This window comes from Bos indicus, chromosome 28 (assembly GCF_029378745.1).
Source record: "Bos indicus isolate NIAB-ARS_2022 breed Sahiwal x Tharparkar chromosome 28, NIAB-ARS_B.indTharparkar_mat_pri_1.0, whole genome shotgun sequence".
Lineage (NCBI taxonomy): Eukaryota > Metazoa > Chordata > Mammalia > Artiodactyla > Bovidae > Bos > Bos indicus.
Window position 1 is genome coordinate 39,466,675 of NC_091787.1, and position 23,436 is coordinate 39,490,110.

General features: G+C 37.3%; 1 protein-coding gene and 1 non-coding gene across 10 annotated transcripts in view; both read left to right on the forward strand.

Moving 5' to 3' along the window:
• The window catches only part of CCSER2 (coiled-coil serine rich protein 2), a 156,164-nt gene that overhangs the window by 105,670 nt on the left and 27,058 nt on the right, over positions 1-23,436 (forward strand). For 8 of the 9 annotated variants that reach the window (XR_011564685.1, XR_002180088.2, XM_070782270.1 and 5 more), the window contains 2 exons: positions 5,528-5,614; positions 19,530-19,619. Coding sequence is in view for 6 of the 9 variants with exons in the window: in XM_070782270.1 (XP_070638371.1) it covers positions 5,528-5,614; positions 19,530-19,619 (177 nt within the window). In the remaining 3 variants the exon portion in view is untranslated. Of the gene's footprint in view, positions 1-5,527; positions 5,615-19,529; positions 19,626-23,436 lie in introns of those variants that run through there. The other variant, XR_002180089.2, reaches the window with a different exon arrangement.
• LOC139180446 (U6 spliceosomal RNA) lies at positions 9,942-10,048 on the forward strand. Its single transcript, XR_011564717.1, has one exon. It is a non-coding gene; the product is annotated as a U6 spliceosomal RNA (small nuclear RNA).

The following is a 23,436-nucleotide window of genomic DNA, read 5'->3' on the forward strand; positions in this document are numbered from 1 at the left end:
AATGCATTGGTTGAATGTAACATATGTTGCTTCCAAAACAGGTCAACTGACCAGTCTTGATATTAAGCGTCAGGGAAGCACAGTTTTCTCATAGGATATGGAGTGACTTTTGGGGAACAAATTTATGTATAAAACACAAAATAAAAAAAATATCAGATAATAGTCACATCTGGTTATCTGATATTGGCTTTTCAGCATGTTACCTACCTATTCTTTAATATAAATTTCTTCCCATCTCCATGTTTCCATCCTGTTGTGAGTATAATAATAGGTTTGCAGGAGGACATCTCTTTTTGAAAAACTTACTTACATACTCCCTTGAGAGCCATTGATTTAGATGATTTCTGGTTGTCTCTCAGTTGTTTTTCGTATGTTTTGTGATTGCTACTTTAAAAGTAAAAACTGACTTTTTTCTAAATTTTTTGTGAAACTTTTTTACGTATAAGTAAATTCTTTTTAAAGAAAAAAGTTAATTCCAACCTTTTTTGCAGAACTCGTGTCTTTGTTTTTTCCACCCTCCTCTAAAGTTTGTCCGTACATTTAGTGTTGTAGGATAGACACAGCGTGTGTCTCTCTCCTGTCCTCAGTGCCTTTCCTTTCAGGCAGATCGTCCCTAGCCTTTCTTCTTCTTTTTGAGGTCAGATGCAGTTTCTCACCGGGCTTCCCAGGTGGTGCCAATAGTCCAGAATCTGTCTTCCATTGTAGGAGATATGAGAGACGGGGGTTCAATCCCTGGATCATGAAGATCTCCTGTGAGTAGGAAATGGCAATCCATTACAATATTCTTGCTTGGAAAATTCCAGAGACAGAGTGAGCCTGGCTCCCGGGTCACAAATAGTCAGACACAACTGAGCATGCAAGCGTGCAATAGCTCATACTTACTCTTTCTAGTACGCTAGACAGTCCTTCACTTTCATCAGCAAATCCCCGAATCTGCTCATTGAGGATGGTTTTGCAGTTCAATTTCAAATGATACGAATGTTGTGACTTACACCATTACAACTTTAGGGCCTAAACTCTCCATTGGACCTGCCATGTCACCAGTCTCTCCTTTATCCCAGGACAGTTCCCTCTGCCATGTCCCTGATGAGCTGTTTCAGACATTGACCACTTGTCTCATCCCCTTTCTCAGCCACTCTTCTCAGCTGCTGCATTTGCCTTGTGTTCAAGGAAGATCTTCTTTGCCTTTCTGCCTCCCAACTTATCTGTGTCTGTCATTCTGATTTACTTTATTCCAGTTACAGGGAAAAGTGACCACTGTGCTGTGGAAGACTACCCTTTATTGTTCTCGACTCTATCTGCTGCTGCAGTTAAAGACCAAACTACGTCTGCCTCCTCTCTCATGTCTCATTAGTGTGCTTTCTTTACTTCCTCTTCATCCTCACTTTGTAAATTTCTGTCTTACCTATCCTAAATTCAGTAAATCAGATAAACCTTTCCTTGACTCTCTAGTTGTTCTGGAAACCTGGAAAAATACACATTTGGCATGGCCTTTGTCATAAAAGCTTTATCCCTTGGTTTTTGTGTCAGTTCTTTTGGAATTCCCTTACCCCTTAACATCCCCTCTCCTCCTCCACACCACCTGCCTGCTTGCTTTTCTTGGATTCTTTTCTTTTTTAGAATGTAGGTTTGTATCTTTAGTCCAGTGTTCATTGAACTTTCTACTCTCATGATTTCACATGTAACATGTTGTGTTGTTAGTCACTCAGTCGTGCCCAGTTCTTTGCAACCCCATGGACTGTAGCCTGCCAGGCTCCTCTGTCTATGGAATTTTCCAGGCAAGAATACTGCAGTGGGTAGCCATTCCCTTCTCCAGGGGATCTTCCCAACCCAGGGATTGAACCCAGGTCTTCATTGCAGGCAGAGTCTTTACCATCTGATCCACCAGGGAAGCCCCAACACGGGTTTCCCATTGTGAGTGGGACACATTGGAAATGTCCTGTGGACGAGATTACCAAGTATGAGAGAGAGTGATTTTTATATGTATCAATATAATCCTTGTCAATATATCCTCCAAACAGCTGTCCAAGCCATCTCCAATGTAGATCTATCTGTTACTCCCTGGCTGAAGCATGCTTGATGTTCAGGCCCTCTGTGATCTGTCCCTTGCCTAGATTACTAACTGCATTGCTCCCCACTGTGCACCACAGCCTTCGTGTGCAGCATTACTGCTTCAGTTCAGTTCAGTCGCTCAGTCGTGTCCGACTCTTTGCGACCCCATGAATTGCAGCACGCCAGGCTCCCTGTCCATCACTAACTCCCAGAGTTCACTCAAACTCAAGTCCATCGAGTCGGTGATACCATCCAACTGTCTCATCCTCTGTTGTCCCGTTTTCCTCCTGCCCCCAATCCCTCCCAGCATCAGAGTCTTTTCCAATGTTTCAGCTTTAGCATCATTCCTTCCAAAGAACACCCAGGGCGGATCTCCTTCAGAATGGACTGGTTGGATCTCCTTGCAGTCCAAGGGACTCTCAAGAGTCTTCTCCAACACCACAGTTCAAAAGCATCAATTCTCGGTGCTCAGTTTTCTTCACAGTCCAACTTTCACATCCGTACATGACCATTGGAAATACCATAGCCTTGACTAGATGGACCTTTGTTGGCAAAGTAATGTCTCTGCTTTTGAATATGCTATCCAGGTTGGTTATAACTTTCCTTCCAAGGAGTAAGCGTCTTTTAATTTCATGACTGCAGTCACCATCTGCAGTGATTTTGGAGCCCCCAAAAATAAAGTCTGACACTGTTTCCACTGTTTCCCCATCTATTTCCCATGAAGTGATGGGACCAGATGCCATGATCTTCATTTTTTGAATGTTGAGCTTTAAGCCAACTTTTTCACTCTCCACTTTCACTTTCATCAAGAGGCTTTTTAGTTCCTCTTCACTTTGTGCCATAAGGGTGGTGTCATCTGCTTATCTGAGGTTATTGATATTTCTCTTGGCAATCTTGATTCCCGCTTGTGCTTCTTCCAGCCCAGCGTTTCTCATGATGTACTCTGCATAGAAGTTAAATAAGCAGGGTGACCATTACTGCTTATAATTCTCCAAATATGCTGTCCTTGTCCCCATCTCTGTATTGTCTTACGGAATCCCTAAACCTAAAGTCAAAAGTTTGCCACACTTTGTGTTGTTAGAACTTATCCTTTAAAACTCCATTGGGGTTAACCATTTCCTGATATGTTTTCCTTTTCCTGTCTTTATGTGTAAAATCCTTAGAGCAGTGCTTATCATATAAGTAATGCTATAAGCATGTTGGCTCTAAATGTTTTACCATACTCATATTTTGATTTCACTTTTGGGTTCATTTTCTCTAACATCAGCAGATCCTAGCAATGCCTGAATTGCTATATAGTATTGCTATACTGTATTCCGTCAAGTTGCTACATTGCATTTCAGTTGTCCTCTTATAAGGCAGTTCTGAGTTTGTGAACTTGAAGATCTTATGGGTTTTCTTGTACTTAGGATCATTTCTTTGGCATATGAGTTGCATAACTGAAACTGGAGTGCAAGTAATTTTTATGACTGTTGTATATACAGTCATATGTTTGTACAAAAAGATCAGTTTTTATGTCTGATAATGTACCATTTTTTCTGCAGTCTTATTAATCACATTGAGTACTTCTCCCACTAATTTAGCTCATGATTTGCAATCCATCTTTTTTTTGATCTTGATTTGTGATTTTTTTTAAGTCCCTGAAAGTCATTTTTTCATACATAATAGTTCTTCGCCATTGCTGTGTGAATAACAACTGCAAAATTAAAAAAAATATTTTCTTCTCTATTGTTTCTTTCCCATTTTGATGCTTATTTGATACATCAGAGCCTTCATAAAATTTTTGTTTTTGATCTCTTGTTAATGAGACTGAAATATCTTTTGTTCCCAACCTATCTGAAGAAGATGGTATACTTTGCTCATTACCAACACATTATATTTGCTTACTTATTATTCTCTCTGGAAAGATGTATCATTTATGTGTATATTCTACAGATGACCCTTGAACAAATTTTAAACTGCATAGGTCCACTTGGATTTTTTAAAAAATACTATACTACATCGATCTGCAGTTGGTTGAATACAAGGATGTGTACCTTTTGGTTTTGGAGGAACTGTGGATGTGGAGCACTGACCAAAAGTTATACCCAGATCTTTTTACTTGCATAGGGTGGGCACCCCTAACCCCTGTGTTGTTCAAGGGTTAACTTTAATTTCCCTTGGCAGCACTATTTCATCAGTATATATTTCTGGATAATTAAATAGCAGTAAACAAAATGATCTAAGTATAAGATAATGATACCTTACATGTGACAATATAACCGAATTCCTGCTTACCTTGACAATAGGTTTGTGTTCAGTTCAGTTCAGTCGCTCAGTCGTGTCCGACTCTTTGTGACCCCATGAACCACGGCACGCCAGACCTCCCTGTCTATCACCAACTCCCGGAGTTCACCCAAACTCATGTCCATTGAGTCAGTGATGCCATCCAGCCATCTCATCCTCTGTCGTCCCCTTCTCCTCCTGACCTCAATCTTTCCCAACATCAGGGTCTTTTCAACTGAGTCAGCTCTTTGCATCAGGTGGCCAAAGTATTGGAGTTTTAGCTTCAACATCAGTCCTTCCAATGAACACCCAAGACTGATCTCTTTTAGGATGGACTGGTTGGATCTCCTTGTAGTCCAAGGGACTGTCAAGAGTCTTCTCCAACACCACAGTTCAAAAGCATCAATTCTTCAGTGCTCAGCTTTTTTTATAGTCCAACTCTCACATCCATACATGACTACTGGAAAAACCATGGCCTTGACTAGATGAGGTTTGTTAATACCTGTTAATACATTCAGGAATTTCTTTCTTTCTTTTTTTTTTTTTTAATTTTGGGAAAGGGATTGGCCTTAATAGAAATTTCTTATAAACTAAGTTGACAGGGTATTTATTTTTTGATTCAGGCAGTTCTCATGAAAGTAGCTCAAAGAAAAAGAATCTTCCTTGATACCTTTTCAGGCACATTTACCTTGCTACTGATTTCTGCACCAGTCATGAAAATGACTCTGTGCATTTAATGATGCAGTTTCCTCTACTTGTGGCCTTCGTTTCCTCTGACAAGCACTTAAATATTCCTTGAAATCTAGCTGAAGTTATTATTTTATGCTAATTTATTTTACTTATGTGGCTTAGTTCCTCATATCTCTGAAATGGGGATAATAGTATCTACCTCAGAGTTGCAGTCAGAATCAATTACTTAGATACCCCAAATTACTTAGCTCTTGGCGCCTGATTAGTACTCAGTGAATGTTAGCTGTTGCTGCTCTTATTGTTCATTGTTTATGTGTCAGACTCCATTAAACTATGAGTTCCTAGAAGACCAAACTGAGTTTTTTTTTTACTGGATAAATAGCTAGGATATTTAAGAAGAAACTTCATGTTAAATAAACAAACAGTTCATTGCTCAGTCTGCATCATTAATTTAATATTTTTCATTAGTGTTTTAAAATACAATTAAATACTTCACATTGAATTTTTTAAAATATTTCAGAATGAAGATTTACTAAATGAAATAAAACAACTTAAAGAGGAACTAAAGAAAAAAGATGAAAAAATCCAACTATTAGAACATCAGCTTGTAAGTATTATAGTGTGGTATGTAAAGTGAAGCCTTTTCAAACTGGGCAATATATATATGTTTTTTATAAAACTAGCCAGAATTGAAATTATACTTTATTTTTTGGCTTTTAAAATTGCGCTATTACATTGTTTTTAGGCTGTATGCACTCTATAAAAGTATGTGGTTTAACTTTCAGTCTAAATAATTTTTCAGAGTGAAAAACTCAATCCATTTTCAGTTGCGTCTGTTTTGGAGATTTGAAATACACCAACTTACCTTCATGTTACTGAGGAATGAAACTGGGTATTTAGTCTTAGAAATCTGAGTGGCTGTCTTGTTAGAAGAAGGTTATTCTAAAAAAATATTTCCCCATAGATGATGTTCCGTGATTTCTTAGAGCCATATGATTCTTTATAATTTTATAATTGTTACAATGTCAAATATTAGTTCCATATGAAAGCTGTATGTGCTATGTGTTGAATTTAATTAAATTTAGTTTGTAATAATAAAAGACCAGGATAACAAGAACGTAATGGCATAACAACCATAGTAGGCCAAAGCTTTCTTGGAAGTTAAAAACTTATATTGGCCAAGCAAAGTAATTCGGCAATGTGAAATAGTAATTTCACTCAGAATATAAAATATCAAACATACTGAGTTCTGAGCCACTGGGGTCAAATCAGAGATCCAGCTTATGAATAAATAGTAAGGATAGATGGATCAGATATTATGATTAAGGGTATCAGAGGATGTAATGAACCTGAAAAAAAAATAACCCAATAGTGCAAATTTAGGGCCTACCAAATATAAAATTAAGAAGGACAAGAGTTAGACTAGTTTTTGTATTTCAAAACTAAAGACAGAGAACAAGATGATGGAGGAGTAGGTGTATGTGGAGTACATCTCTCTCCATGGATACATCAGGAATACACATTCAGAAACAGAAGTGCATGTAGAACACCAGCTGAGAATGGACAGAAGTAGCTGACAAGAGGAAAAGAACATACAGAACCACACAAAACTTTGTAGGACAAAGGACTAGGGGAAAAAGCAGAAGCGTTAGGACTGGACCTGCCCTCGGCGGGTGGGGGAAGTGAAACAGAGACCTGATCCCCACATCGGGGCAATTGTCTGAGTCGGAGGAGAAACATGTAAGGCTGAGAGTGAAACAGCTGATCTGTGGCAGCCTAAATGGAATGAGAATCAGATAGTTCTTGCCAGAGCTGTACATACCTCAGACAGGGACTCAGGTTCCCTGGAAGGCACAGTGGCTGGGAGCTGGAGTTTAGGGATTGTGAAGCAATCCCAGGGCAAGGGCTGCTGTTGACTGCAGAGAGTTGAATTGAGGGGATGTGAGGGAGGAGATTGTGGTGGGAAATGCCTGTGGAGGAAATCCAGGCAGCCATGGAAGCAAGGTGATTCTGCTGAGTCACGCATAGGGGATGGAGCCATCACCATAGCCTCTCTCTCCCCACAAGCCAGCATTGGCAGCTGAACAGTAGAGAGACTGGCCCATCAAATGCCTGATGCACTGAACTACAGAGCAAGACCCCACCCAGGGTGCCCCTTGAAGTGCCTGATGTGCCGATCTACAAACTAGGACCCCAGCCAAGGGGACCCCTCTATGTCCCTGACCCATGGAACAACAGAGAATGACCTCAGGCAAGGGAGCCCTCGAAGTGCCTGAATAAGTGGAGCTATGGAGAAAGACTGCCCAAAGAGGCCTTCTGATTGCCAGCTACGAGAGGCTCGAAAAAAGACTCTGATAGCAGTTGAGGCAGTCTGTGTCCTTGTATGCTTGGTACCATCAGAGTCCCCACAAGCCAAGCAGCTGCGCCACCTTCATGCTCAACTGTCACTGGGGCAGAACTGCCACAGGAAAGAAAAGGCTTGCATTTATGCATGCAGGGTCGCTTTGCTAGTGTCCAGCTCTTTGCGACCCTGTAGACCGTGGCCTTCCAGGCTTCTTTCTCAGGGAGAGGGGTTCTCCAGGCAAGATTACTGGAGCGTATTGGCCAATACTGGTTGCCATACCCTTTTAGAGCACTCTATTTCCTGCTGCCCTAGCCACCAACTCCTCTGAATACCTGGTGCTGCCAGAACCTCTGCCACCCAAGCAGCTGGACCACTTCCACACCTGGCCCTCACAGGGGCAAACCCAAGTCCTCCAGGGCAGCCTCAGGAGCAAACCCCAGTGGACGACCCTTATCCAGAGGTGGAAATAAAACAATTGAAACCCAGGGGCAGTATGGCTAAGGAACAAGATCCAAAACCTTCCGACTAGCTGTACAAGCTGCAGAGTAAATCCACATGATCAACTGTGTCCATGGAATATATAAAAGGTCATTGAGAGCTCCCACGAAAGGAAACGCACTAGTTCTGATAGCTGTGGACATTGGAAGCAAGAATACATACGAGTAGGACCAGATTAGAATCTGAGCTGCCCCCACAGCAGGTCTAGAGATCAGCACAGTGTTGGAGGGCATCCTAGGGAGGTGAGGTGGACTGTGACTCCCAGCGAGGGAAAGGACTCTGACAGCAGTGGCTCAAGAAAAATGTTTATTTTTCTTATGTTTTGACTTGTCCTGTAGATTCTTTTGGATTGTTTTTCTTTTTTGTTCCTCTCTTTCCCTCTCCATTGTAGTTATTGATTTTATTGGCGCTATGAAATCCAATTAAGCTTTTGAGCTTTTTTTTTCCTCAGTCACTTTTTTATTATTGTTATAAACCTCTGCCTCTTTGTTGGTTGGGCTTTTGCAGTTCTGTGGTGGTTCCCCTCCCCCCCCTTTTTTTTTCTTTTTTTAATTTTAATTTTTTAAACCTATTATTTTTTTACATTTATTCCTTTGTTTACTTTTCCTACTGTTCTTTTCCCCTTGCAGTCAATCTTTAAAACATATATAAATCTTCATCTACCTCTATTTAACTTTGCGATCTATTCTTTCTTTCCTTTGCTCTCAACATATTTGTTAGTTTTATTTTCATTGCTTTATTCCCCACTTGGCACCTTGCTTTAGTTTTGTTTTCCAGTTTGTACTTTAGTTAGTTTGGTTCTTAACTGGTTAATATAATTTTTGATTTCCTTTGTTTGCCGGGTCAGTCTACTGTACTTTATTTTTGTTGGACTGTTCTGACTTTGCTCATGGGTTATATGTATATGTGTATATTCTATTATTTTAATTATTATTTGCCTGATTTTGTAACTGCCATTTGTCTGGGGTTCATCTTTGGTTTCTCGTTTTTGGATATTTGTTCTAATCTCACTTAATACCATAACAAACCACTTTGGAATCCTCATTCCTGACCAGAGATCAAGCCCTGAGCCTTTGGAGTGGGAGTACTGACTCCAAGACCCTAGACTACCAGAGAACTAACCCTAGGGAGTATCAAATAGTGAGAACTCACACAAAGGAAACCACTTGAATACAAGACCCAGCATCACCCAACCACCAGTAGCACCCTGTACAGGACTCCTCATCTAAACAACAAACAAAACAAAAATACAAACCCAATCACCAGCAGACAGGATTACCACCTCACTCAACCTTGCCCATCAGAGGAAAAGCAAACAAAAACTCAGCACAAATCTCACCGTATATGAAGCTTACAGAAACTACTGGACCAAACTTAGGAGGGCAGAAACCAAAAGGAAGAAAGAATTCAACCTTGAAGCCTCAGAAAAGGAGACTTCATACACAATAAGTTAAAAACAAAATAATGAAAAGGCATAGAAATCAATTAACAAATGAAGTAATAAACTAGAAACAGACGAGTCCAAATAAATGAAGAGGAAATAGGCAAACTACCTGGAAAAGAATTCAGAATAATGATAAAGATGATAAAAAACCTTGAAAATAAAATGGAGAAAATGCAAGAATCAATTAACAAAGACCTAGAAGAACTAAAGAATAAACATACAGAGACAACAACACAGTTACTGAAATTAAAAATACTCTAGAAGGAATCAACAGCAGAATATCTGAAGCAGAAGAACGACTCAGTGAGCTGGAAGATAAAATGGTGGAAATAACTTCTGAATAGCAAAATAAAGTAAAAAGAATGAAAAGAACTGAGGATAGTCTCAGAGACCTCTGGGACAGTATCAAATGCATCAACATTTGAATTATAGGGATCCCAGAAGAAGAGGAGGAAAAGAAAGGGTATGAGAAAATTTTTGAAGAGATTATAGTTGAAAATTTTCCCAACATGGAAAAGGAAATAGTCATTCAAGTCTAAGAGGTACAGAGTCCCACACAGGATAAACCGAAGGAGAAACACACCAAGACACATACTAGTCAAGCTGACAGGGATTAAACACAAAGAAAGAATATTAAAAGCAGCAAGGGTGCTCGCTTCGGCAGCACATATACTAAAATTGGAACGATACAGAGAAGATTAGCATGGCCCCTGCGCAAGGATGACACGCAAATTTGTGAAGCGTTCCATATTTTTTTTGGCAAAACTAATACAATTATGTAAAGTTTAAAAAAAAAAAAAAAAGCAGCAAGGGAGAAGTAACAAGTAACATACCAGGGAAACCCCATATGCTTAACAGCTGATCTTTCAGCAGAAGCTCTGCAGGTCAGAAGGGAATGGCAGGATATATTTAAAGTACTGAAAGGGAAAAATCTGCAGCAAAGATTACTGTACCTGGCAAGAATCTCATTCAGAATTGATGGAGAAATACAAAGCTTTTCAGACAGGCAAAAGTTAAGAGAATTCAGTACCACCAAACCAGCTTTACAACAAATATTAAAGGGATATATATAGTCAAGAAATACAAGAGAAGAAAAATGATCTCCAAAATCAACCCCAAATAATTAAGAAAATGGCAATAGGAACATATATATTGATAATTACTTTAAATGTAAATTGATTAAATACTCCAACCAAAAGACACAGACTGGCTGATTGGACACAAAAACAAGACCCAAATAAATGCTGTCTACAAGAAACTCACTTCAGACCTAAAGACACGTAATAGACTGAAAGTGAGAGGATGGAAAAATATATTCCATGCAAATGGGAAGCAAAAGAAAACGAGTAGGAATCCTCATATCAGATATGCTGCTGCTGCTGCTAAGTCGCTTTAGTCGTGTCCAACTCTGTGCGACCCCAGAGACGGCAGCCCACCAGGCTTCCCCGTCCCTGGGATTCTCTAGGCAAGAACACTGGAGTGGGTTGCCATTTCCTTCTCCAATGCGTGAAAGTGAAGTCACTCAGTTGTGTCCGACTCTTAGCAATCCCATGGACTGCAGCCCACCAGCCTCCTCCATCCATGGGATTTTCCAGGCAAGAGTACTGGAGTGGGGTGCCATTGCCATATCAGATATAATAGACCTTAAAATAAAGAGTATTACAAGAGATATGGAAGGACACTACATAATGATCATGGGACTAATCTTAAGAGGAAGATATAACAATTGTAATATCTGTGCATCCAACATAGGAGCACCTCCATACATAAGACAAATACTAACAGACATAAAAGGTGAAATTGATGATAACATAATAATAGTAGGAGACTTTAACACCCCAGTCACACAAATGGACAGATCATCAAAACAGAAAATTAATAAGGAAACAATGACACATTAGATGAGATGGATCTCATTGATATCTTCAGGACGTTCCATCCAAATGCAGAAGAATACACCTTCTTCTCAAGTGTACATGGAACATTTTCCATGGTAGACCACATCTTGGGTCACAAATCAAACCTCAGAAAATTTAAGAAGATTGAAATCGAATCAAGCATCTTCTCTGACAACAGCACTATGAGCCTAGATATCAATTACAAGAAAAAAACTGCAAGAAATGCAAAGACATGGAGATTAAACAACATGTTTCTAAATAACCAATAGGTTACTGAGGAAATCAAATGGGAAATGAAAAAATTTCTAGAAACAAATGCCAATGAAAACATGACAACTCAAAACCTATGGTATGCAAACAAAGCAGTTCTAAGAGGGAAGTTTATAGCAATACAGTCCTACCTCAAGAAACAAGAAAAACATCAAATAGACAATCTAACTTTACACCTAAAAAACTGGAAAAAGAAGAACAAAAAACCCACAAAATTAGTGGAAGGAAAGAAATCGTAAAGACCCGAGCAGAAATAAATGAAAAAGAAATGAAAGAAACAATAATAAAGATTAATAAAACTAAAAGGTGATTCTTTTAGAAGATAAACAGAATTGACAGGCCTTTAGCCAGACTCATCAAGAAAAAAAGAAAAATGCAACAAAATTAGAAACAAAAAAGGAGAGGTTATAACAGACAATGCAGAAATACAAAGGATTATGAGACTATTAACAACTATATGGCAATAAAATGGATAACCTGGAAGAAATGGACAGATTCTTAGAAAAGTTCAATCTTCCAAGACTGAACCAGGAAGAAATAGAAATTATGAACAACCCAATTACAAGCACTGAAATTGAAGCTGTGATAAAAAAAATCTTCCAGAAAACAAAAGCCCAGGACCAGATGGCTTCAAAGGAGAATTCTATCAAACATTTAGAGAAGAGCTAATGCCTGTCCTTCTAAAACTCTTTCAAAAAATTGCAAACTAATTCTACAAGGCCACCATCACCCTGATACCAAAACCAGACAAAGACAACACAAAAAAAGAAAACTACAGGCCAATATCACTGATGAAAGTGAAAGAAAGTGAAGTCGCTTGGTTGTGTCTGACTCTTTGTGACCCCATGGACTGTAGTCTACCACACTCCTCTATCCATGGGATTTTCCAGGCAGGGGTACTGGAGTTGGTTGCCATTTCCTTCTCCAGATCATCTTCCTGACCCAGGGATCAAACCCAGGTCTCCCACAGTGTAGGCAGACGCTTTACCGTCTGAGCCACCAGGGAACTCATCACTGATGAACATAGATGCAAAAATCCTCAACAAAATTTTAGCAAACAGATTATAGCAACACATCAAAAAGCTCATACATCATGAATAAGTTGGGTTTATTCCAGGAATGCAATGATTCAATATATGCAAATCAATCAGTGCAATACACCATATTAACAAATTGAAAGATAAAACCATATGATAATCTCAGTAGATGCAGGAAAAGCCTTTGACAAAATTCAGCACCCATTTATGAATAAAACTCTTCAAAAAATGGGCATAGAAGGAACTTAATAAAGGCCACATATGATAAGCCTACAGCAAACATTATTCTCAATGATGAAAAACTGAAAGCATTCCCCCTAAGATCAGGAACAAGACAAGGGTGTCCACTTTAACTACTATTATTCAACATAATTCTGGAGGTCCTACCTACAGCAACCAGAGAAGAAAAAGAAAGGAATCCGGATCGGAAAAGAAGTAAAGCTCTCACTGTTTGCAGATAATGTGATACTGTATATAGAAAACCCTAAAGATAGTATCAGAAAATTACTGGCACTAATCACTGAATTTAGCAGAGTTGCAGGATACAAAATCAGTACACAGAAATCACTTGCATGTCTATATACTAACAATGAAAAATCAAAAATAGAAATTAAGAAATCAATCTCATTCACCATTGCAACAAAAAGAATTAAATATCTGGGAATAAACTTACCTAAGGAGACAAAGGAACTGTACACAGAAAATTATAAGACACTAATGAAAGAAATGAAAGACAACATAAACAGATGGAGGGATATTCCATGTTCCTGGGTAGGAAGAATCAATATTGTGAAAATGACTATACTACCAAATGCAGTCTACAGATTCAGTGCGATCTCTATCAAATCACTAGTGGTATTTTTCACAGAACTACAACAAAAAATTTCATACTTCATATGGAAATTCAAAAGACCCTGAATAGCCAAAGGACTCAGGGTCTGAGTCCTTAGCTGGAGGACTCACCCTTCCTGACTTCAGATTATACTACAAAGCTACAGTCATCAAGACAGTATGGTACTGGCACAAAAACAGAAATATAGACCAATGGAACAAGATGGAAAGCCCAGAAATAAACCCATGCACCTATGGGTATGTTATTTTTGACAAAGTAGGCAAGAATATACAATGGGGCAAAGACAGCCTCTTTAATAAATGGTGCTGGGAAAACTGGACAGCTACATGTAAAAGCATGAAATTAGAACACTTCCTAACACTATACACAAAGATAAATTCAAAATGGATTAAAAACCTAAATGTAAAACCAGAAACTATAAAACTCTTAGAGGAAAGTATAGGCACAACACTAATGACATAAATCAAAGCAAGATCCTCTATGACCCACCTCCTAGAGTAATGGAAATAAAAACAAAAGTAAACAAGTGGGACCTGATTAAACTTAAAAGCTTTTGCACAGCAAAGGAAACTATAAGCAAGGTGAAAGGACAACCCTCTGAATGGGAGAAAATAATAGCAAATGAGACAACTGACAAAGGATTTATTTCCAAAATGTACAAGCAGCTCACACAACTCAATACCAGAAAAACAAACAACCGAATCAAAAAGTGGGAAAAAGACCTAAACAGACATTTCTCCAAAGAAGACATACAGATGGCTAACAAACACTTGAAAAGATGCTCAACACCACTCATTATTAGAGAATTGCAAATCAAAACTACAATGAGGTATTACTTCACAGCAGTCAGAATGGCCATCATCAAAAAATCTAGAAACAGTAAATGCTGGAGAGGGTGTGGAGAAAAGGAAATGCTCTTGTACTCTTGGTGGAAATGTAAATCGATACAGCCACTTTGGAAGACCATATGGAGATTCCTTAAAAAAGTAGGAATAAAACCACCATATGACCAAGCAATCTAACTCCTAGGCATATACTCTGAGGAAATCAAAATTGAAAAAGGCACATGTATTCCATTGCTCGTTGCAGCACTATCTACAATAGCTAGAACATGGAAGCAACCTAGATGTCCATCGACAGATGAATGGATAAAGAAGTGGTGGTACATATACACAATGGAATATTACTCAGCCATAAAAAGGAATGCACTTGAGTCAGCTTTGATGAGGTGGATGAAGCTAGAACCTATTATACAGAGTGAAGTGAGTCAGAAAGAAAGATATAAATATCATATTCTAATGCATATATACAGAATCTAGAAAAATGGTACTGAAGAATTTATTCACAGGTCAGCAGTGGAGAAACAAACATAGGGAATAGATATGGACATGGGGAGAGGGGAGGAGGGGGTGAGATGTATGGAAGAGTAACATGGAAACTTAAATTACTGTATGTAAAATAAGATAGCCAATAGGAATTTGCTGTATGGCTGTATGGCTCAGGAAACTCAAAGGGGTGCTCTGTATCAGTATCAATCTAGAGGGGTGAGATGTGGCGGGAGATGGGAGGAAGGTTCAAAAGGGAGGGGGTATATGTATACCTATGGCTGATTTATGGTGAGGTTTGACAGAAAACAACAAAATTCTGCAAAGCAATTATCCTTCAATTAAAAACAACTAAAGACAAACCCAACCAATGTAGCCAATTTTCAGGGAAAAGAAAAGGTAGCTTTAGGAAATTAAGCATCACATTTTACAGAAATGTATTATAGAGCACAAAAATTGTATCTAGTGACTTTAGAAAAAAAGATTATGACCCTCATATTCTGTAGCTAAACACATTTTTATTTATATACAAAGGTACATTCTCTGACCTTTAATGTATTGAAAAATATGCTATACATTTATCTTTGTAAAATTATTTAATGATGCATCCCAAATACTTGAGAGAGAAATCTTAAAATAACTCAGGAATAAGGAAGTAAAGATTAAAATGAATGAATGGTGAAATGGAAACCCATCTTTAGAGAGACTCGATGGGATAATCTTCCCAACTACTAACGGAAGAAAACTTGAGGCTCATTAATCATATGTCATTGTATATCATTTGAATGTTAAATTTGTTTAATTTATAGATTAAAACATTTTTGAAATAATTATTTTTAACTAAAAATTTAAATTTCTATTTTTGTAAATATTTAGATAAAATAGGTTTCAGGAAAGAGATAAAGGGTATACTGAAGAAGTACTGAATTATTTATCTACAAATAAGTGTCTAAAATTATTCTTATTATATACTTAGATAAAATGTTTGTGGACTGCTCTAAGGTAACTATTCGTAGGTTAGAATAATGTATCTTGCAAAAGATAAAAGAGGACATAGAGAAATACCAAGGATATCTAAAAATAGCAAAACTAAGGTGACAGAAATTCAACCGAATGTAATAAATATTAATATAATAAAAATGGAGATGGCATTATCTCATGTAGAGAGCTTTGTTGAGGATTTAAAGCAAAATCCATTCATTTCTTCACATAAAGGAAATTTAGGTAAAGTAAAATGGCATAGTAATACTGAATATAAAAGGTTGGGAGTTTCAATATTAAAATTAAAAAAATAAATCTAAGACTGAAATAATTATAAAAAAGTCACTTTATATTGATACATGATTAATAATGAAAGATAACAGCTTTTTATGCTGAGAAGTTTTAATTATTTTAACTTCAGTATGCCCTTTAAAAAAATACTTTTCTCATTTATAGTATTACCTTTAACCAGTTAACAGTAATTTTTAAATATTTTCTAACATTCAGTCCATATTCTGATTTCTCTAGTTCTGAAAATATCTCGTATGTTTATACATTGCATCAAGTTATATCCCTTAAGTCTCTTTTACTTTAGAATTTTTTTTTTTTTTCATTGTACTCCCTTATTAAAGAGACTGGGTCAGTTATCCTGAAGACTATCTCACCTTACAAATAAAATTTAGAAAAGTTTTAGAAATATCTAAGAGAATCCTAAAGAAAGAAAAACACAAGCAAAAACATTACTCTTTATTCACATATTAATAAATATGTGAAATTCTCTGTATTTGATATATTAAATTTAGACATTATTTATTTCAAAAGAGCCCATCACCTATCTTTAGTTATGGTCTAGAAAGTCTCTTGTTCAAATCAAGAATTTCAAAGGATATAAACTATTGAAAGCAGAGATATGCAATTGCATTTTTCAGATTACCAAAATTAAAATTTCCCTTTTTATAGTCTTTTTCTTTCTTTATATCCCTTAATTAGTTTTCTTAAAAACAGCAAAATGTCATCAGAGGAGCCATGGAATAGGAATTAGAGATGTTTCGTTGGCGTATTAATTAGCTGAATGACATTGGGAGTTTCTATCACTCTAGTGCTTTCTTTATCAAAAATGTGGAGGTTTTTCTAGGTGATTTCAAAGTCCTTTTTCATTTTTAGCTTGCTATACTTTTTATTTTTTTTTCAGAAATAGACACTCAGCTCTAACCTCTGTTTATATGTAAACTTAAAAAAATACATTGACAATATAATGTGTTAAATTCTTATTTTGTGAGAAATATGCAGATATAAAATCAGATTGCAGTGCTTCAAAAATTAGGCCAAAAAGTATAGAAGCTTGACTATTTAAACCTTATTCCAAATGCTTAGAATGTCTGTATACTTTCACCTCAGTATACTGTAGTTAAATAATAATTAATTTAGATATATTTGTTCTTTGAGTCCTCAGAATAATCCTATGAAAGTACTGGTGTAGAATTTTCTTTGTGGAGACATAGAAGGTGGAATTCAGCTTAAGTAGGCTAGCTGTGTAATTGAGTATTTGAGAACCCATGACCAGACTGAAGCTGCATAGACCTAGGTTCAAATCCTGGCTCTGAAACTTAGTAGCCATACTCTCTTAGGGAAGTTACTTAATTTTTTTAACCTCTTCTGTGTGTGGGGATAGTGAAATAATACCGACCCGTGACAGTATAGTGTTGTATTATAAATTAAATGAACTATGTATGTAAAGTCCTTAATGCTATAATTGGCCCATGGGTACATGATAAATAATAACTCTTATTTGATAATTTGCTCCAAATCACCATCTAGTGAATCAGTGCCTGTTTAGTGATGTTTTAAGTTTTAAGTAAAAGTCTGACTAAAGTGACTTGAAAATAAGAATGTTTATAAACTTAAATAACAAGAAAGTGTATCGGCCCATCTGTTTTCATGGTTTCCTGATTGGTCATATGGGTAATGGTAAAGTTCTCGCTGGCTTTTCTGAAGTCCTCTTGGACTCTTGCCTGTCCTTCCATGGTCACAAGATGTTTGCGGTGACTCTGTGTCACATACTCATGCTGTGGCCCCCAAATAGGAAAAGCACCTGTTTTTCTTTAGCATATCCATTTTTAAAATTAAGAACACTTTCTTAGAAAGAACCCAGAAGGGCCTCATGTTTTATTGGCTAGATTTAGGTTCTTTGTCCCTTAAGCATTGAGGAGTAGAATTAATCGCATTGGTTCAGACTAATCAAAGCCTATCGAGTCAAGAGAGGATACATACTTCCTGAAATATGGGACCACACAGAAGGTGAACATCTGAAAGAATCTGTCAGCAGTAAAGAACGCAGATGGAGAGGGAATGATATGAGTAGCTGTTGTCTGTCTATTGAAATGTCCCTAAAAGCTACATTTTTCGAATTATAGAAAATTCACATACTTGCCAGTTATTGTCCTACATATGTTAGTTAGCACATAGGCTGCAGAAAGGAAATTGTTTCTGGAATTGCAGTAGTCAAGATAAAATAAGTAATGTGCTTGCATTAAGATAAATGTTTTATCTTTTTTCTGCTTTCATACCTCCCATATATGTTAAAAGTTAAGTCCTACTGAATTCCAAGAGATCTAAGTTGACCTGCTTATATATTGAATTTCATTTCAATGACTGTCCCATGTTTTGGAATGGAAAATACGTACATACTACAAAGAATAGGAAACATGTCTGTATTACAGAGGTTTTTGTTTTGACTAGATTTTGATTGTGGAAATTGTAATGATTTGATTGCAATTAAGAAAAAATTTGAATATTGGTAAATATTTTAAAAGTAGAAACATCATTTTAGCTTGATGAAATAATCAAGAATTTGTTATAGAGGTTTTCCTATAAAAAAGTATATTTACCTCCAGTGAGGTTGTTTGATAAATAATACAGCTGTATTGCAGCTTCACACTGAGGAGAAATTCTCATTATCAGTCTTTTCATTTTTTAAAAAAGTTTGATGTTTATTTGAGAGACCATAGTTTACACAATGGGCATGTTACTTTGTGTTGTGTAAATGACTGAATGAATATGTTCTGAGTGAAGTTAGGAGAAGAGAATTTATTTACGAACTGAGATGGTCAGATGGATTTTGTTAAAGGACAGAAGTCCTTTAAAATACTCCAGTCCAATAAAGTTAACACATCTTTAAAGATCCTTTTAAATGCATTGCAGGAGTGAAGAAACAACTTTTCTGGAGGACCTGTAGTATTTAATATCTGAGTCCCATCAAAAATGAGTTTAAGAGACTGGGTACAGTGATTGTAGTACCATTTTAGGGAAATATTTAGTTTTGCAGTTATATTCTTTATATGCTTATATATTGCTGTATATATTCTATATCTGTATACATGTATATTTATATACATAAAACCATAGGTAGTGTGTTTCATGGTATGAGATTGCCAAGGGTAGTTTTGACTATTTAAAATTTTGCCTTGGTGGGTGAACCTAAAACCTAGTCTGTGGATAAGATGGGAGACTACTGAGTAGATTTTCATGTTTTTCTTTTATTTTAACCTCCTAAAGTGAAGTCGATCAGTCGTGTCCGACTCTTTGTGACCCCGTGGACTGTAGCCCGCCAGACTCCTCTGTCCATGGGATTCTCCAGGCAAGAATACTGGAGTGGGTTGCCATTTCCTTCTCCTGGGGATCTTTCCAACCTAGGGATTGAACCTGGGTCTCCTGCATTGCAGGCAGATGCTTTATCCTCTGAGCCACCAGGGAAGCCCCATTTTAACCTCCTAAGAGAGACCCTAATTGCTTTGTTTGTATGTATAAGTGTATATGTAAAATTACACTAACATATACAAAATTTTAATGTAAAAATTTGTGTTTTTGTTTAGGCAACTCGGTGTAACTGCCATCAAAAATCTAAAGAGGAAAAATGTACATATGCTGATAAATATACCCAAACACCCTGGAGAAGAATTCCTGTAAGTAACACATGCTCTTCTCCTCTTTTGCTGTCATTTTCTATTTTGATGTTTTGGTCTACTGTTTTTACTCTAATAATTTTGCATCTGCCATGACTGTCAAAATTTTTTTTTAAGGTAAGTGGATTTTTCTTGTCTCCCAGTTGTTTCTGTGCTTTCTAAAGTTTCTATTCTGTGTCTTATATGAATGAATGTGCTTTAATAGCTTTTCCATTCTGCATACTGTAGGTCATTTTATTTGAGTGTCTAGTCTCCCACTCATTGCATGTATTTATGAGAGTGGTGTTTCCCCATGCCTACAAGAAAAAGAAGTCCAAAATACAGTCTTCTTCAATGGCATATGACTCTGAAAATATATTATGTAGCATATTCTTTTTATTTGTTGAGATTTTTCAAATATATTCTCTTATTACGATTACCCAAATGTTGAGGCTGTTAGGAAGCATAAATGCATTAAGATACAGACAGTAGAGGTTATGTTTTAGGCATAGAGTAAGGAATAGTTTCTTCTAAATGGTAGAAAATAATCATGCATTCTGTCCTTCTTCATTGTTTTTCAAAGATATTACATTTAAAAACATATTATGTGCTAAAATATACTTTCTGAAGTCAGTTCAGGATATGCCTGAACCAGAGAGCTGTCATGGCTATCAGTCATTGTTATCCTATGGTATGGTGCCAACTAATAAATACTTCCTGGTAAGAGAATGCCTGATAAGCCAGCCTTGACCCTGCTTTTGCCTTATTTTGATCTGTGGAACCCTAGTAACACAAATGAACAGGGAATTATAATGGTTAATTAATCAACAGTCTGATTTTTTTAAGCTTAGTTATAGGCCTTTAAAGTTTATAAAATACTTACTTCTTTTCATTTAATAAGTAGTTATTTTTTGTGTGCTCTGTATAAAGTATGATGCTAATAATCCTATCTCAGTTATTCGCCTCTTGAAGTGTGGAATTGGGGAAGAAGACACACAGACAAAGAAAGATTCTTCCATCTTCCATTCTTCCATTAAAGTGCTTATTAAAGGAATTGGCAAGGTGATACAATTAAAGTGTAGGAAGTGCTGTAAGGTTCAAAGGATTGGGAAAGTCTAGATAAAAGAATCGAACTTAGTGAAAAGAGTAAATGTGGTGGTTGAACCATAGAAAGCACAAGATCAGTAGATAGAGATGAGTTCTAGAATTGAGAATGAGAGGCTCTTCTACATTAGCACCCTTCCATAGAATTTCCTTGCTGTCTAATGCAGTTGCCACTAGCTGAATGTGACTGTTGAATACTTGAAAATGTGGCCAGTGTGATGCAGAAGAGAATTTTAAGAACTATTTAGTTGTAATTAATTTAAATATAAATAGCCACAAATGGCTAGTAGATATTGGACAGAACATCTCTAGAGTTAATGATGAAGTAGACGTAGATGTATATGGGAAAACTGTGCTGTGCATCGTTGCTCAGTTGTGTCCGACTCGTTGTGACACCATGGACTTCAGCCTTCTAGGCTCCTCTGTCCGTGGGGATTCTCCAGGCAAGAATACTGGAGTGGGTTGCCTGGAGCAATAAGTAACAGGGAAGTCAGTGAAGGCAATTTTTGTAAGAAATGGAAGACAGTTAAAAAAAAGGGAGTTCATATTTAGGTAGTGGGAAAAAAGAGAGAAAGAGGTAAGAATGAGTTGTAGGAGAAGATGGTACCTTCAGAAGAGTGGATAAGTCAGTTTCCGACCAAATGTTCTCATCTGAGGGATGGAATACTCAGATAAAATGGTGAAATGGATAATGTGGCGAGACCTAATCATTCACACAAAACACTTGGAAGACGAGGAATATGCAGGAAAGTGGTGATTATGTGAGAAAGAAGGATTCACTTTAGACATAAAAACTTAATGAAACTTACTTTTAAATATTACTATCCATGTGTGAGCATGTTCTTAGATAGCATTTATAAGGACATTTCTTGGACTGGATTGTAAGTTTTTAATGTATTTCAGTGTCACTGTTTAAATGCTGCTCTGTTTGTTATGACTGCACTGGGCCTTTGTTGCTGCAAGCAAGCTTTCTTTAGTTGTGAGTGAGTGAGGGCTACTCTCTAGTCACAGTATGTAGCCTTCTCACTGTCACAGCTTCTCTTGTTGCGGAACATGGGTTCTGGAGCCTGGGCTCGGCAGCTGTGGCCCGTGGGCTTAGTTGCCCTGAGGCATGTGAAATCTTCCCACACTAGGGATTGAACCCATGTCACCTGCGTCGGCAGGCAGATAACACTGGACCAACAGGGAAGTCCTACAGTATCATTTTAAAAGCATGTAGCAGCAGTATTTGAAGATTCTAAGTTAGTTTGCACATTAAGTAAATTCTAAATTTTCATGATACATACTTTTATAAAGTATTTGTTCAAACATCTTAACTATAGAAGCCACAATACCAGAATACATTTCTAGACTCACACATCAGAACTTAATATTTTGCCCTTTAATCTCAAAGAAGGGATTACAAGATGGACCCAAAGGATTCATATAATGACCCAATCTGGATTACCCTGAAAATTGAGTGTAGTGTTTTATCAGTATCAGTGGTAAAGGTACCTATCAGTTGAAACTTAGATCATGCACAGTTTGACCTGATACTAGTTTTCTCTCATATTTAAAAAATTCTTACTAAAAAAAAAAAGCTAGGCTTAAACAGTATGTGAACCAAGAACTTACAGATGTACAAGCTGGATTTAGAAAAGGCAGAGGAATCAGAGATCAAATTGCCAAAATCCGTTGGGTCATAGAAAAAGCAAGAAAATTACAGAAAGATAGCTACCGCTTCGTTGATTACGCTCATGCCTTTGACTGTGTGGATCACGACAAACCGTGGAAAATTCTTCATGACATGGGAATACTGGATCACCTTACCTGCCTCCTAAGAAATCTGTATGCAGGTCAAGAATCAATAGTTAGAACTGGACATGAAACAACAGACTGGTTCAGAATTGGAAAAGGAGTACGTCAAGGCTGTGTATTGTCACCCTGCTTATTCAACTTAATATGCAGAGTATATCATGTGAAATGCTGGGTTGGATGAAGCACAAGCTGGAATCAAGACTTCTGGGAGAAATATCAATAACCTCAGATATGCAGATAACACCACCCTTATGGCAGAAAACGAAGAGGAACTAAAAGGCCTCTTGATGAAGGTAAAAGAGGAGAGTGAAAGCTGGCTTAAGGCTTAACATTTAAAAAACTGAGATCATGGCGTCTGGTCACATCACTTCATGGCAAATAGATGGGGAAACAATGGAAACAGTGACAGACATTGTTTCTGGGGGCTCCAAAATCACTGCAGATGGTGACCACAGCCATGAAATTAAAGGATGCTTGCTCCTTGGAAAAAAAGTTATGACCAACCCAGACAGCGTATTAAAAAGCAGAGATATTACTTTGCCATTAAAGGTCTGTCTAGTCAAAGCTATGGTTTTTCCAGTAGTCATGTATGGATGTGAGAGTTGGACCATAATGAAGGCTGAGTGCTGAAGAATTGATGCTTTTGAACTGTGGTGTTGAAGAAGACTCTTGAGGGTCCCTTGGACTGCAAGGAGATCAAACCAGTCCATCCTACAGGAAGTCAACCATGAATATTCATTGGAAGGACTGACGCTGAAGCTAAAACTCCAGAATTTTGGCTACCTGAGGCGAAGAGCTGACTAATTGAAAAATACCCTGATGCTGGGAAGGATTGAAGGCAGGAGGAGAAGGAAATGACAGAGGACAAGAAGGTTGGATGGCATCACTGAATCAATGGACATGGTTTTGAGCAGGTTCCACCAGATGGTGAAAGATA